The sequence below is a fragment of the Pseudonaja textilis genome, chromosome 4 (assembly GCF_049901715.1).
Source record: "Pseudonaja textilis isolate UNSWEBS1 chromosome 4, rPseTex1.2, whole genome shotgun sequence".
In the NCBI taxonomy this organism is placed as follows: domain Eukaryota; kingdom Metazoa; phylum Chordata; class Lepidosauria; order Squamata; family Elapidae; genus Pseudonaja; species Pseudonaja textilis.
In genome coordinates, this window is record NC_141993.1 from 52,741,083 (window position 1) to 52,756,690 (window position 15,608).

General features: G+C 37.0%; 1 protein-coding gene across 1 annotated transcript; it reads right to left on the reverse strand.

Moving 5' to 3' along the window:
* Positions 1–431: 431 nt before the first annotated feature.
* SNORC (secondary ossification center associated regulator of chondrocyte maturation) lies at positions 432–12,978 on the reverse strand. Its single transcript, XM_026701326.2, has 3 exons — positions 12,761–12,978; positions 3,982–4,164; positions 432–572 (listed from the first exon to the last, which is right to left on the reverse strand). Exons 1-3 carry the CDS (start codon positions 12,831–12,833, stop codon positions 463–465), a joined length of 366 nt encoding a protein of 121 aa, XP_026557111.1. The 5' UTR covers positions 12,834–12,978; the 3' UTR covers positions 432–462.
* Positions 12,979–15,608: the final 2,630 nt, after the last annotated feature.

Consider the following 15,608-nt stretch of genomic DNA (forward strand, 5'->3'; position numbering starts at 1 on the left):
CTTACTCCCTAGCACTAGTATTTCAGGAATCAAAAGCTAAGCTGCTGGTTATAATTTTACTTTTGCTTTCGCAATCAAGCCTTCACAGTCATTTTTAATATGTGCCTTTAAGTGCATGCATGAACGTAGTGTGGCCTTTCAGTAATGTATGGGCTTCATATTTGGTGGTGCAAGCGTTGTCTTGTCAGGAACTTGATGCTTGTAGCAGCTTCTCGGTCAGCCTAGATGTACTTCCCACCCAACATCCAACTGCAATTATTAGACATTTTAGGAATTTTCAAGGTCTTTTGTATGAAAGGAAAAGCATCATGGCCGTGGTGCAAGGTGGCTTGAGGACAGGTTGGCCTCTGAAATGCAGGTGTACCTTTGTTCTTCCTATTCTCTCCCAAAACATGCAAGCATGGAGGAAAGAGGAAGGTTCAACAAGAGTATACTTGGGGAGGAAAGCACTTTTTATTAATTTTAGGAAGAAGAACATTTTCGTAGAGTGATAACAATCAAGGCCACAATCACAGACGTTCCCAGCAGAGCAGCAATCACTATGGCACCGATAGCCCCAGGACCCAGAGACTCTGCAGATGAGATGAAAGAAAGAAGAGCACTTGGATTGGCATATTCAGCAAACAATGCAATAATAAATTAGTTAAAAATGAGATACACTCAAAGGCCAATATAATTATTTTGGTAGATTATGCCTAAAACCACAGCTGCAGGAAGAGAATAAAAGCTCCAGGCTAGTATGTTACATTCCCAGTCCTGGGTCACCACCAGGTGATCCTTGTTAGAGCTAAAAAGCTAAGCAACTGCTGTCCTGGATAGGGAATCATTGCTCCCTCTGTAAAGGATGCCCATGATACATATTAAAGAGTGTGATCATATGGTTATGCCCTTTTGATCCCCTCTGCAGACAACCCTGATCAACATGGGAAGGCCAATACTTTAAAAATGATCAGGACTTCTGGTTTGAAGGGCTTCGGCGACAGACAGGAATCCGCGATTGTGCGCGGTTTCTGCCTGGGCTCGCCGGCCGGTTTCTGGGCTAAGCCCCCCTGTAGAGGTGGTGAAGAGTGGGGAGACCACCAGCAGGGTCGAGGAGAGCTGCATCTCTCCTCCTCAGCTGGCCATTACTCCCTTTCCCGAAGGCAGTAGGAGCGGTGGTCAGAAATGGCCACCTCAAAGAAGAACTCAACCGGAAAAGAACGTGCAGGGGGAAGATAAGAAGTGAAAGTTTTGGCTGACCAGGCTAAGTTGAAAAAGCAACAACTAAGGTACCCTGGAATTTAAATTTTACAAGAAATAACATCGCTCCCAAAGAAGAGTTGGAAGCAGCGAAAGGGAAAAGGGAAAGGTTTGGGTTTTTTTTCTTCTTCTCTCTCCTTCCTTATATTGACAACTAAGAGACCTAAATAAGAAATTGGAAAAATCCACTTTGGCATCAATAGGCAATTAAGCTGAAAATATAACTAAATGCCAAAGGGACAATAAAGGTTTCTGGACATTAAAAACGTTCTTCTATAAGCAGGAAGGGAGAGAAAAAGAATAAGGGCAGGATCTGGAAGAGGGAGGAGACTGCCTGGACTTTAAAAGGATCTAAAGTAAAATTTCAGTAAAGACTTCTAAAAGATACCTTTTAACTGAAACTTTGCAACTAAATAGTAACCCCAGGAAGAGAAAGCGGGGAAAAAAAAGAAAGAGCAAAAAGAAACAGCTTGCGTGTATTTGAATTACCTGGTGACTTTTGAATTTTTGGTTATTATATTTGAATGATTAAAATCAATCGGGTGGTTATTTAAAAATTTCTAGAATGGCATCACTTTTGGATGAATTGAAAATGGAACTTAAAAAGTACAAAGAAGATGCACAAGAAGGGAAGGGTTCTTTTGGCTTCTTTTTCAATTCCTAGAAATGGAGATCTGGAACTATGAGAAACAACAAGAAAAGACTGCAAAACAAAAAGACTGGGACAGAGAAGAAGCCATCTTTAATGAACAAGTAATTCTATGTGGGGAAGAAAAAGGAAAGGGGAATTTAAGACTTAAAAAAACAACCAAAGAAAAGAAAAATAATTTAAAAAATAAGTATAATACTGGAAAGCAACAGAAAAGGAGAATACAGAAGAGAGAAACAGAGGTAGAGAGACAAGGGGGTAAAAAGGGGAGAGAGAAGAAGAGAGGGAAGAAGGAAAGGAAAAGAAATTACAAAGGACCGGAACAAGATATAGAGAAACAGGACCTATTTAGAGATAATGGGTGAAAATTTAACTGAAAAGGGGATTCTGTAAAGTTACATAAGATTGTATTGTTATATTTGTAATAGAAATAACTTTAGAAAATCGTAAACAACATATGATTAGGATGAGGGATAAAACAGTGTAATTTAGTGAAATGTTTGTGAATAAAGTAAATGAAATAAAATAAATGAGAAAATTGAATTAGGAAGGAACGGGAACAATGTTTTATATAAGTGAAGGGGGGGGAAATTAACTATGGAAAGTTTATAATTGTTCCCATAGAAGTATGATATTTAATTGAAAAGTAACGTGAAAAATGTTAAGACCTTAATGAATATCAATATTAATGATAGAATTGAATTGGAATGGAATGTTGTTTTAATTATATACATTTATAATTTTTTCTTTTTCTTTTTAAGAATACTGTGTGTAGTTTAAGAATGTACCAAGCAGAATCCGAATGGAAGTTATGTATTATATTGAGTGTTATAACTTTAGGGGAAAGATATAAAGGCGTCATACACCAATCAGTAACTACAGGAGAAATTTTGTTTAATGAGAAAAGATAATAGACAATTGAAACAGGACAGACAAAAAATATAAATATAATGATTTGAATTGAGATGAAATAAATATAATAAAATTGAGGAAATTAAAAGAGGGGAGAAGCCATGTAGAAAATGTAAAATTGTAATAAGATATGGAATAGAATATAAAAATGGGCATGAACCTGAATTTGCGTCTGTACGAAGAAATGTAACCCGGGATTATGCTGCTTTCAAAAAAGATGTTTTATTTGTATTTCTTTTCTTTTTGTGAAAACTCAAATAAAATTTACAAAAAAAAAAAAAAAAGAATGATTGATCAGTAGGAAAATGGAGTGGGGAATTTTCCTGCAGATTTTTGGGGAAATTTGCCCAAGGTCTTTGGTCTGCGGAATTTAGAATTATGAGTTTGGTGGTCCCTGGGGTCCAAAAAGTTGGCTACCCCTGTTCTAAGATATCAGGTGCACATTTGCCATAAGCAGTACTCCTTGCTGATGGGAAGGAAACACAACCAATCAGTTTGGGTACCCCCTGACCAGACTTCCACTAGCACAACTGAAGTCCAGCTTTACCTCAGGTTGGGTCCCATTGTTCTTTGCAAGCCAGGATATCTCAAGACTGGTTGCAAATGAACCTATTGCTTCCTGCATCCCATCAATTAAAAGTTACGTGCAATTTGCTTCTAGTACAGAAATGCCTGGAAACAGTTTTCTCCCTTTAACTCACTCCCTTAAACCAGGGGTCCCCAACCTCCAGCCTTGGACTGGCACTGGTCTGCAGCATGCCAGAAACTGGGCCGTGCAAACAAGTGAAGCCACATCCATGGGATGACCATGCCCCCCTCTGCTCTGCAGAAAAACCTCTCTCCATGGAGCCGATCCCTGATACCCAAAAGGTTGGGGGCCACTGCCTTAAACTATTGTAAACTTAATTGTAATAGAGGAACAAAAATGATCCTAAAAAATCCCATTGGATTGATATAGCCAGCCAGGCCTCTTTATGTATAGTAGCCAACCAGTGGAAAAGAAAAGTGCTATATTATATTCAGGACCCACTCAAAAATAACACATGGTTTCATTCTTTCCTTGATGGGCACGTAGCCTGAGGGGGGGGGTGTCTGTAAGTTCTGCCACCCTTCATTAGAAGGCCTGACAAGATGTCACTAGGACCCTCCCAATAATCAGCCTCACTGCCAAGGACAGATACCATTGTCATTCTCCAGCTGGTGGAAATGGGTTGTGTCCTCCAGTTCATAATCAGATGTGTATGATGGGAATCCTGTAGAATCTGAGAAGCGGGCAGGAGGGGTGGTTTCTGAAGCTCCCCCGCCTGATGGAAGCTCTGGTGGATCATTCCACAATGTTGGGATAGGTCCTTGTGAATATTCTGCTGGGGAAAACAAAACAAACAAACAAACCGTTTAATCTTTTGGCTAAAAGCTGTGCTAAAAAGTGCCAGTACAGCTGAGCATTAATAAGCAGACAAACTAAGAAGTTTTTCTGAATTTCTCCAAGAGAATAAGGTCTTCTCTAAAAGAATACTTTCGTAAGGTAAAATGTCTCCTTTAGCAGCCCTAGTAGCACAGCTACAGAAAAAGGACCATGGGAGGACTCTGCTCAGGAGGCTTTCACTGGATTAAAACAAACAAACAACAACAACAAAAAAAAGCCAGAAAATTTGCTCTGCCAGTCAGTCTTAAGCCACAATCAGTAGTGCTGTACCTCAAAAACATCTTCCAACACCAACTGCTGCAAAAAATAGAGAGCACTGCCCTCTGCTGGTTAGAAGTAACTCAGCAGCTGGTGTGCAAATGATTTTTTTTTTTTCATAGGCAAGAAGGCTAGAAATAGAAGAGAGATTTGAAGTGGAAAACATGGCTGGTGCTCAAGTCTGCTTGAAATGGATTTTTGAACAATCCAATTATATTTTCTAGAATTTGTATTTCCTTTAAATTTCCATATCTTTTGGTTTTAAATCTTAATTTTTTAGCACATGTGGACTATTTCAGGAGATTAGAATTAGCAAACAAAGAGATTTGTTTTTAACAATTAAACAGTAATCTATGTAATAAATAATACCTTGCAACTTTATAAAATAAATATTTGTTAACTGGAAAGCAATAATAAAAAAATCTTCTTTAAAATGGGAAGGATGAATTTCTTAACCTTTTCAGGGATCAGCGGAATGAGACCAAATTCCAGGTTTTCCTCTTTGGTTCATCTTAGTATCTTGGTTTGCCCAAGCAGAGGAGGAGTGAATTCTGGTCATTATTCTGTTTTGCCTGCACAAGCCCCCACCCCCACCCCCCATCCGGTCCCCCCGCCCCCCAATGTAGACTTTCTCAACTTTGCTTGTCAGCCTCAGAAGGCATGAAACCAGAGTGGTTTTTAAAATCCACAGCTACATTTAGTTAAAATTTTAGATAGCATGTGGAAGACAACTAAGGATATATAAACTGGAAACTATCAAATGTATATGTGAGATTAGATTGAGGCATCTGATTCAAACAATTTTGAAAATATCTTCCCCATCCGAACAAAGGCCAATAAAAATAGGCATCATATTAAAGAAATACTTTTCATTTTTTTTGTGAGCACATGCTGCAATTAATAGCAAATTTGAAAATAATTCTTATAATGGAATAATTAAGAACACCTAAACAGGGGCCTGTAAACTGAAATGTTAAAACAAATACGTACAAAAACTAAAAAATATTGTGGCTCTGGGTATGTATCATTTGTTGCCAGAGTTTGTCATCTTTTCAGACAGTTTGCTACCGGTAGACACTTTACTGACTATCCTCCCGAGGAGGCTTATCTGAGTTTCTAAGAAAACACATTAAATAGCCACATAAGGCTTCATTATATGTGTTAACTGATTACACGACATACACATGGTAGGAAAAATGCATATTTCTACTTACAAATGATATGGACATATATGCTGGAAAAAGGTATTTTAAGTAACAATTGCACTGGAAAAACAGGGAAATAGAGCTCTGTGGAGAGGCAGAATAAATGGGCAAAATGCCATTTGCAGCATTGAACACTTCTGGGAATAATATATTATAGTGACTTTCAACTGGTCCTCATGCTAATGAGCATTGCAGCATCCCTGTGATCATGTGATCAAAATTCAGATGGTTAGCAACTGGAATGTGGTCATTAGCTGGGGACTACTTTTATTTTGAGGCTAAAAACATAGTTTTTATTATATTTTGCACCAAAAAGACAAAAGGCAATGCTTGTATTAGCCCTTCCTGCTGGGAACTGAAATCAAACATTTTGGAAGGTATCAGGCTGGGCACAGTTGGCAACATTTTCAGGAATGGCCATTGTAGATAACAACTTCAATCTCAGTTCAGGCATCTGCAGCGGGAATCAATTTTCACTGCAGGATTTCTGAACACAAACCCTTAATGGCCTATAGTGTTTCTTTATTGGCTGTGCTAATCCTGTCTGGTCTATGCCATCTTGGAGAACTCAAATGAAACCAAAGAGAGTGTGACACAAATTTCTAATAACATGTCCAGTTCTTGTTCAATGCTGCTTCAATTCTCCAAAGAACTTAAGAAATCTGATGTATCTCCATGCAAAAGGTCATGGAGCTTTGTCCCCATAGCTTTTGATTTGCTATATTAGATATATTTCATTTGATTTGATTTGCCCTCTGAAAGCCTCTGTTTGCTGATAATGTACAGTTTGAAAAAGCTCATTAGAAAAAAAAATGCAAAGGAAAACCAGCTGGCCCATAGAGATGGCAAGCACCGAGTACAGTGGTGCGCTTAATGAAACATCTACCCTTACATTCTCTCCCACTCCTTGCAATGGAAGCTTGCCTTTGATACAGCAGTTCGACTGCCAATCAAGGCAGGTGACAAACTGCTGGACTAAGGAAGACTGGGGGCAGAGTCTCCTCCCCCTTTGCAATTATGAGGTGAGGTTCTAAGAAAATTACATTTTCTTTGATGCTGCAATTCATGTCCATTCCCCCTCTAAGCTTCCCTGGAGAAAGTGAAAAGCCATTTGTGTTTATATATGGGTAGACCCAGAAGGCAGGAATCAAAGCTCGTTTTGTTAGACAGCTTGAAACAGAGGCCCTAGCAAGAACTGGAGACATTCTACAGGGCCCTGTTGAAGCAGTGGAAATATCACACCCAGCTGTAAACTGGAACCACCCCTCAGTTTATCATACAACAAAACCTATGTAAAAAAAGGCCTGGACCAAAGGACTGCAGGAGTAGCCAAGGAACATCAACAAAGCAGGAACACAGCCTCGATTTGTGGTGGTGGTGGTGGTGGGTGCATATTTTTATAGATAAACCAATCCTTCCATAGGGTTACATTAGTCGATCAATAGAATTGCACCAAACAAGAGGGAGGGAGGGAGGGAGGAAGGAAGGAAGGAAGGAAGGAAGGAAGGACCAAATCATTGTCCTATTTTTTTAGGACTTGCTTAACATGATACTAAAACACAATCCACTTTCAGTTGTTATGATATAAAAGTTCTCTAGCAAAAAGTCTACTTTGATAGTACAAATAATTGTTGGGAAAGAAGATTTCCTTTCTGAAAGCCACCATGGCTATACTTCAATCTATCCTAGCAAGATGGCCGATATGCAGGACTTTGCTCTGGCCAGCCTGAATTTACATAGATATATGGACATGCCAAAAAGATCTCTTCAAAATTATGCAGCCCTTCTAGTTACCTAGTCACTGGAGTAGGTATGATGGTCAAGAAGGACTTGTTTCTCTATGTCACTACCAATGAATGGCCACTTGGAGGTGGTGTGAAGGAATTGTGGCCTTGTGTTTTGAAAGAACCTATTTTCTGCAGTGTATCAAGCTTCATTGTTGATGTATTTTAGAAATATTTTTAAAAAGCTACCTTATGTTGGTCTTCCCATGCCTCAGTCGATAACTCCACCAGCAATTCTATTCTAATGAACGTTTTTCATTTCATTTTGTTTCGCTTTGCAATTTTTATATCTTATACATTGCTTAGGGCTTTTCTCTTATGTTTAAGGGCAAATCCAGTCATGTAATTGTAAAAATGATAAAATTGTTATAATCTCCAGCCCTCAGCTCCCCACTCCCCCCAATATTTTAGGGCAGGCAATTCCTTTTGCATCAGCACCTCATAAGTGTATTTGCTTAAATAATGAAGAGCAGTCCAGAACAACTTCATAGGTGAAAAGGCCTAACTATGCTGATGCATGCAACATGAAGCACAAATTATAACTATGTTTTTCCAGATGGCAGTTTGTTTCTATATTGTGCGCCAATGATCGTAATTGGAGAGAGAGAGAGAAGTGAGGAAATTCTTCCTCTGCTGCTTAATAAAGATGCATTTTATTGCTTTCTTACTTAGGAATAAGCTTAATGGAATTCACACTGAAATTCACACAGAAGATTGCATTAGGTGAATAATTTAGCTAAACATTTCATACAAAAGCTTGCTCTCGAGAATGGTTTTACTGAGTAGGGGCAATGGGGGTGGAGGGTGGGGGGTGTTTGTGGTTGGAAGGTCAGCCCATTGAGTAATATGTTTCTTACTAAATTTAGAGTTACTGTATATATACACTGGCCTAGGAATATATCCCAGTCCATCTAGTAAGACTCATAAGTAATGTGCTGACAGTTTTTTTTCCCAACTGTTCTTGCGAACTTCTAAGCAAACAAACAAGGGTGAATTGGACAACTTTCCTTATTATCTGCTCCACCCACTGCTCCACTCCATCCTGCTCCACTTAATCAAAATTGATATATGGTCCTTGAAATATTTGTAGAATTGGATGATAAAAGCTACACTTCAAAGGGCAAACTTTAAAGAAATGTAAGAAACCATCATTTGGATGCCTTGTTTGATTAAACCAGTTTGGTGTACTGATTAAAGCAGCTGGATTAGAAACTGGAAGGCTAATGAGTTCTTCTCCTGATTCAGGCACAACTGGGTGACCTTGTGATATTTTTTCCCCTCAGTCCGCAGGAGGAGGAAGGGGCAAAAGTGTTTTTGAAAATTTTGCCAAGAACAATGGCATGGATTCGTCCAGGCAGTTACCAAGAGTCAATAATGACTGGAAGGCAGACAAAAAACATGAAACAAACCCCAGCCCTAATAGATCATCTTATTAGAACCTGAGGGAGACAATCCTGCCCTGGAAGAAAAGACGGGAGCAAAACAATTTTGTTGGGCTATGCAGAGCACCTGGAAACCATCAGGTCCCTTCAGAGGTTGAAATATTGGCAGCTATAAAATTTACGATATGGAATTGGTCATCTCCATCCCACTAAAATTTCTGATATAGGATTGTCTCCTTATTTGAATGTTAGGCAGGAATTCGAAATAACCAAAATAGCAATACTGTTTTAATGCAGTGTGTTTTGAATTATTTTTAGCTTTCTTCAGCTTTACTGATATAGGAAAAAAGTGGCTATGGTAGTTAGGAAAAAATAGGTCTGCTGAATTTAAATATACAATATATACAAATATACAAAAAGTGAACTTTTGCTCAGAAGGTCACAATGGGAATTGGGATTGTGTCTTCTCGGAATCAAGAACAGAACTCTCTGCACACATTAAGCTCACTTATTTTCAAGCAGCACTAAGCCTGTTTACTTCAAGCTAGCCTTTATTAGCCGAAAGAAAATGGATAATACAACTATTATTTTATTATTTGCTTTCTCTTTATAAACTTGTGATCGAGCGAGGAAAAAACCGCACAGACCCTTGACTCAACTGCTTCCATGTTTCCTTTGGGGCTAACAGGAATATCTTCTTGCTCAGCTTGGATGACTCTGCTTTTGAAAGCTGAGCAATCGACAGAGAAAATCAGGGACCAAAATGCTCTTGGAAACTAACAGTGGGTTGTCTGGATCCTGGTAGCCATCATGGGCATGTGGCCAGTGTGTGGATGAATGAAACCCTTCTTCAGAGGCACAAGGGAAGACTGTGGTGCAGTTCTGAGTCCTGGGTCAGCAGAGCTGAACGTTAAACAAAACTTGTTTACAAGAAGCCTGTCTATAATGACCATCTAGGCATACCACCATGCTGGCCCTACCCTTTTCATCATTCTGTTTGAGCTCGGCAGCATTCCCCCTTGCCGCCCCACACAACCAAGCTGGAAAAGTTCATTTGAAAAAACAAACAAGCATCAAAACACAATGGGCAAAAAGTCATCTCCATAATGCATACTATACAGGTAGTCCTCAACTTACAACCACATTTGAACCCAAAAGTTATGTTGCTGAGAAATTTGTTGAGTTTTGCTCAGTTTTACAACTTTTCTTGCCAGATTTGTTAAGTGAATCACTGCAGTTCTTAAATTAGTAACATAGTTAAGTGAATCTGGTTTCCTGTTTGACTTTGCTTGTCAGAAGGTTACCAAAGTCTGGGACACTGCAACCATATAAATGTGAGTCAGTTGTCAAGCATCTGAATTTAAATCACGTGACCATGAGTGTGAAAATGGTAATAAGTCACTTTTTTCAGGGCCATTGTAACTTTAAACGGTCACTAAATGAACTGTTGTAAGTAAAGGACTATCTGTATAACCTAATCAAACTGATCATTGCTACTGATCATTGTTCAGAACTCCCTGCAGATGTGCACTAGGTTGTAAGCTTCAGTTACAAGTGCACATGAATTGAAATTAGTTAAAAACAAGCCAGTTGGTAAATGCATGCTAATTATATTACTATATTCAAATGCTGCATGACCAAAATAAAACAGAAAAACTAGACACGTTAATTTATCCCCCTACAAATATTTTCCATTTGGCTTTGGAATTTTGTATGCAGTATTAAAACCAACAGCATGCAGGAAAAATTGTAGAGCAGATCATAAAGCGATCAGCGTAAGTATCTTGAAAACAATGCAGTTGCTTGCCAGAAGTTAACCCAGATTTATAAAAAGCAACACTTGCCAGATTAGCTTGATCTGTTTTTTCTTAGATAATTTTAAGATCCATTACGCATATTTCAGCCTACAATTTCACAAAAAATACCTTTGATTACTAATTTCCAACTCCTGGTTTATCTTGATTGGGTTTAGAAGCTAAGAAAGGACTTATACTTGGTCAAAAGACCACCGGTAAATATAAAGGCTGTCAGCTAGTTAAAAAGCATCCTGAATGAAGGCAATGACAAGTGATGCCCATATTGTTGCAAAGAAAATTCATGATTATTTTCCTCTGGCGGGAGTTGAGAGTGAATCAGCGTGACTTTTCTTTTAACAGTAACGAATTTTCTTCTTGAGTGTCTTTTAAATTTTATTACATCAAAAGTAAATCATCCTCATTCATTTTTTTTTCTTCTGCTAGTGTCCAATTCTCAGAGACTGCCTGGGCAAGTCCCTGCAGTTTTCTTGGCAAGGTTTTTCAGACGTGATTAACCATTGCCTCCTTCCAAAGGCTGAGAAAAAATGACTGAAAAAATTATGCAACGTTTATGTCTAAAATAGTTTATGTCTAAAATGGGACTAAATTCAGTCTCATGGTTTCTAGTTCAATGCCTTAACTACTACTGGCACGCATTTATTATCATATCATTATCAAATATTTAAGAAACAGTTTGCAAACAACTTTGTTCTGTTTTGAATAATGTCATAATTTTACAGAAATGAGTTTTTTGTGTAATTTCTTATGTGAAAAGCAGAGATTCATCTTCTCTGATGTTTAATAGGAAACTATCCAACTTTTAAGAGTTCTAAAAATAGCAAGACAAATGTACAATGCTGAATAAAAAACTGAAAAGCTTAACATTTGCCAAGTTTTGAATCCAAATGATAGAAAAAAAGATACATCACTTAATATATATTTATTATGATATTCTGAAACCTCTTCCACATTCTTCTCCCACTTGTACTTGTAATCAAAATAACATTTATTTTCCGAAATATCTGCACAGCGTAAATTTTTTGCACTGGACGGAGAACCTTGAAATCAAAGTCTGCATCAAAATTCTTCTCTAGTACACAAGAAGGGGCAAGTGACTATGGGTCAGTGGTACAATGCATATTCTTTTATTTGAAGATTCCAGGTGTGATTCCCACCAAATAATCCAAGTAATCTCAAACATTAGTGCAAGAATGTATTTTTTTGTCTGAAATCTCTGAGAACTACGTACTTCAAATGGGAGAGAAACAAGGGACAGAGAGAGTACTAAAAGAAAGCCCATTATGTCTCTGAACATGAGTATTCATTTTGCTTGGAGGAATATTTTATGTATCCTCAATGCTTTCAGCAGTTGTATCGGTTCATGGTTAAGATCTGAATGTAGATTCTATTCTGCATTTATTTTCCAGGACGGGGACATGCACATACTGCCATACTAACACTTTTTATAGTAATATCTGTTCCTATAAAATTTTATAATACTGAATCTCACTGATATTTGAATAATTTCATAATACTGCGCAAATTGGAGAAATTAACCCATCCACAAATCAGTTCTGCAATCTATTATTCAAACTAAACATCCTGTAATATATCTGCTATCATAAATTCATAATTCTTTCTGCTAACCAGGTGGAGATAAAACTTCGCAGAATGTCACAGAAACTAACATGTGGCTCATACAATTTTTTTACGTTTCAGCAAACGCTTTTTTACGTTTCAGCAAACTCATCTTCACACATACAGAATTAAAAACTTCCATTAAAATGGAATGATAATTCCCAGTTTAAAATTAAACCATGTCCCGTGTTTATGACTTTTTCTGAACACACTCAAGTTAACTGTATCAATAAAGATTTAAGTTCCACCCTCATTTAAGAATTATGTTCCAGATGACCAAACTGAAACTAATTACAACCTTACTGTCATAAACATGTAAATTTTAATCTCATCCAAGTTTTTATAATTATAACATGTTAATTATCCATATATTGCCTATATAGAAAAGAAATTCAGAATTCTAAGAATGCTCAGGGAAAGGGAAAGATGCTATTTGAATTATAATGTTGGCCACAAAGAAATTCAACTTACCAGTTTTTACAAGAGAGATCAGGACTCCAGACAGTGTCAGTAGGATGAAGTGAAATGTCTTGGTATGGGGCATTGCCTCTCCAAAAAGTGAGATGCTTCTGGGAATGCTCAAACTCTCTAAATTCTTAATTAGGAATCAATTTTCTGAAGCTAAATCAAAACCTTGTCCAGTCAGTTCTCAAATCTCTACATATGTAGAAATAGACATAAGCAGAATGGCAAATACTCTACAGCCTCATTTATGTATGCAGTCTGGCTGATTAACTGATTTAAGCCAGAAGGCAGTTCCACCTTCTAACAATTTTGTCTTATTTCTCCACCCCCAAGTTCTACAGTTGGCCCTTGGAAACTCAATCCTCCCCCAACAGAGCAAGGCATACATTAATTGGCAGTTAACTGCAAAACCCCAAAGGCTGCACTAAGCTTCCAATAACTGGACTACATATTTTAAGTTTAGGATAGCAGTGAATAACCCTATTCATTAGACAGTTCTATACTTAAAATAGGCATGTGTTTGCATAGGGTGTGAGAGTGCAAAACAGAAGGATGCCAATCACATAATGTTTAAAGTAACAGATGTTAGAAGTTTCTGAATTCAACGTTATCTAACAATTCTTGATTGAGTTTAAAATATATCCCAGGTATCAGATCCATGTTTATTAACCATTCTCTGATTTAAATTCTGGACCTTTTGCGATTCCTGTTTGCTAAGGGATGACCGAATTTCTTTAACCTGAAAGAATCATATACATGATGAGGGATAGTTGAATTTTCCAGAAATGTTCAATGCCTTGAAAAGCCTGAATCCTTACATTCAAATATATATCAGAAAGTATTTTTAAATAAATTAGAGGTAGAAGTCAAATTTTCATTAGGAAGAAAATCGCTCTAGCATACTTATTTACATGAGCACTTAGAAAATCGGCTAAAATCAGTTAGGCACTTGAAATTATTTGCAGCAATTTTACATTCAAACTGCAATGAATGACTTTTGTTTAGGTCAATTTACTGGGAAAAGTATGCATTGTGTTCAAATAACTTAGTTTCATCATGGTGAGCTTTTATTTTTGATAGAAGTGTGAAAAAATATTTTAAGGACCAATACCCATCCTTGATCTAACTTCAGTTTATAGGATTCAGTTTTGAAAAGTGGATTGTTGTAAATTGCTATACAGAGGCACAATGGCAATTTTTAAATAAGTGTTTCGTTTTCTATTTATTCCTATTAAAGACCAATGATTTTGATTTATAAGAGTTCCATTTGAGTTTTTCTAGGCATTTTACTTATATTATTAAATATATTACAATTAAATTTCTTTCCCTTGCAAATTGTGTATATCAGCCCCAGTTCAATAGCCAAAATACTATACTGAATTACCTTCAAATGAAGTTAAATTAGTTCTTGTTGAACCATAATTTATATCAGTATGCACATAAAAGCTTGGTAATTTTGCAAGGAAAAACTTAGCACTGTGTTCCTGTACTCAGTCTGAAATTCAAGGCTAAGATACTTTCTGCCACTCGGGTCACTCAAACTGTTTTGATTCAAATTATTTGCATGTGAAACTGCAACTTTTCCATTTCATATGTAAAACTACTGTTTCAAGCATTTTGGAAGTGCTTTGGATTTAAAACACTCCCAAAATCCTCAAAACAGTCTGTTTTGAACTCACAGAGTTTCAGTTAAAAATTTTCCACATCTCTAACTGCCATATTTGTTCCCCTGGCAAATACTCCCTTTTATTCACACCTGACTTTTGATAACTGGAAAAATGTGAAAAAATGTTTCTTATTACTTGGCACCACAGAGATAGACAACAGTTGGCCTAGCATAGGCTGCCACTACTATATGTTAGTTTGGTGAACTGATATTTTAAAAGGTAATATATAAACTCATTTGGTATATTGACACAAAGTGGCTTATAAAATAAAAAAATCTAAAGAAATAAACAGGAGCATCAAAAATCATAGCACATCCTACAATACCATCATCTAAACATCTATGATCTGGAGCATTATTCCTTTTTCCAGCAAGATAATACTTCTGAAATGAGTTGCATTAAAACTAGTTAAATGACCCAGCACCACTGAACATTGTAAATTGAAATACTACTTAACAATTGTATCATACTTCCCAGGATTATTATTCTAGAGGGTTTCAGTTCAAAACTCAGTTTGTACCTGTTAAGGGAAAAAGCCACCTGTGTTATGATCATTATGTTAAGATAATTAATTGGCATTTGGATAATTGTACCTATCAGTATTAATTCTGCAAAGAATTTACTTTAAACATTAACATCTGTCCAAACTAAAATTCGAAAAGCTTCTATCACAGTTTATGACAGTCTTAACCATTATAGAACAAAGTTCAAATTGCAAAAATCCATTTTTTAATCAGAATCTTGAGATCACCAACTGCAAATAAAAGAAAATAGATAATTATTAAATTATTAATATTGTTTAGTTCTAATCCTACTTATTTTACATCTTTTAAATGTGCTATATTTTTATGACCTACAGTATTTTATACCTACTTTACTTGCTCAGTGTTGAACGTCTATATCAGGGGTGTCAAACTCGCATTGTCATGACATTGTCACGTGACGTATCAGGACTTTTTCCCCCTTCGCTAAACCAGGCAGAGGCAGGGCCAGCACATGACACATCTGGCCTGTGGGCCATGAGTTTGACACCCCTGGTCTATATGTTTGTAGGTGCTTCTGACCTGAATAAAGAAAATTATTTACTGGATTCCATAGGTTCATATAGTGAAATGTTTTGCATAGATAAGTATCAGTCTATTCTGTCTAATTTAAGTCTGAGAACTTTGTCAATAGACTGCAAATCA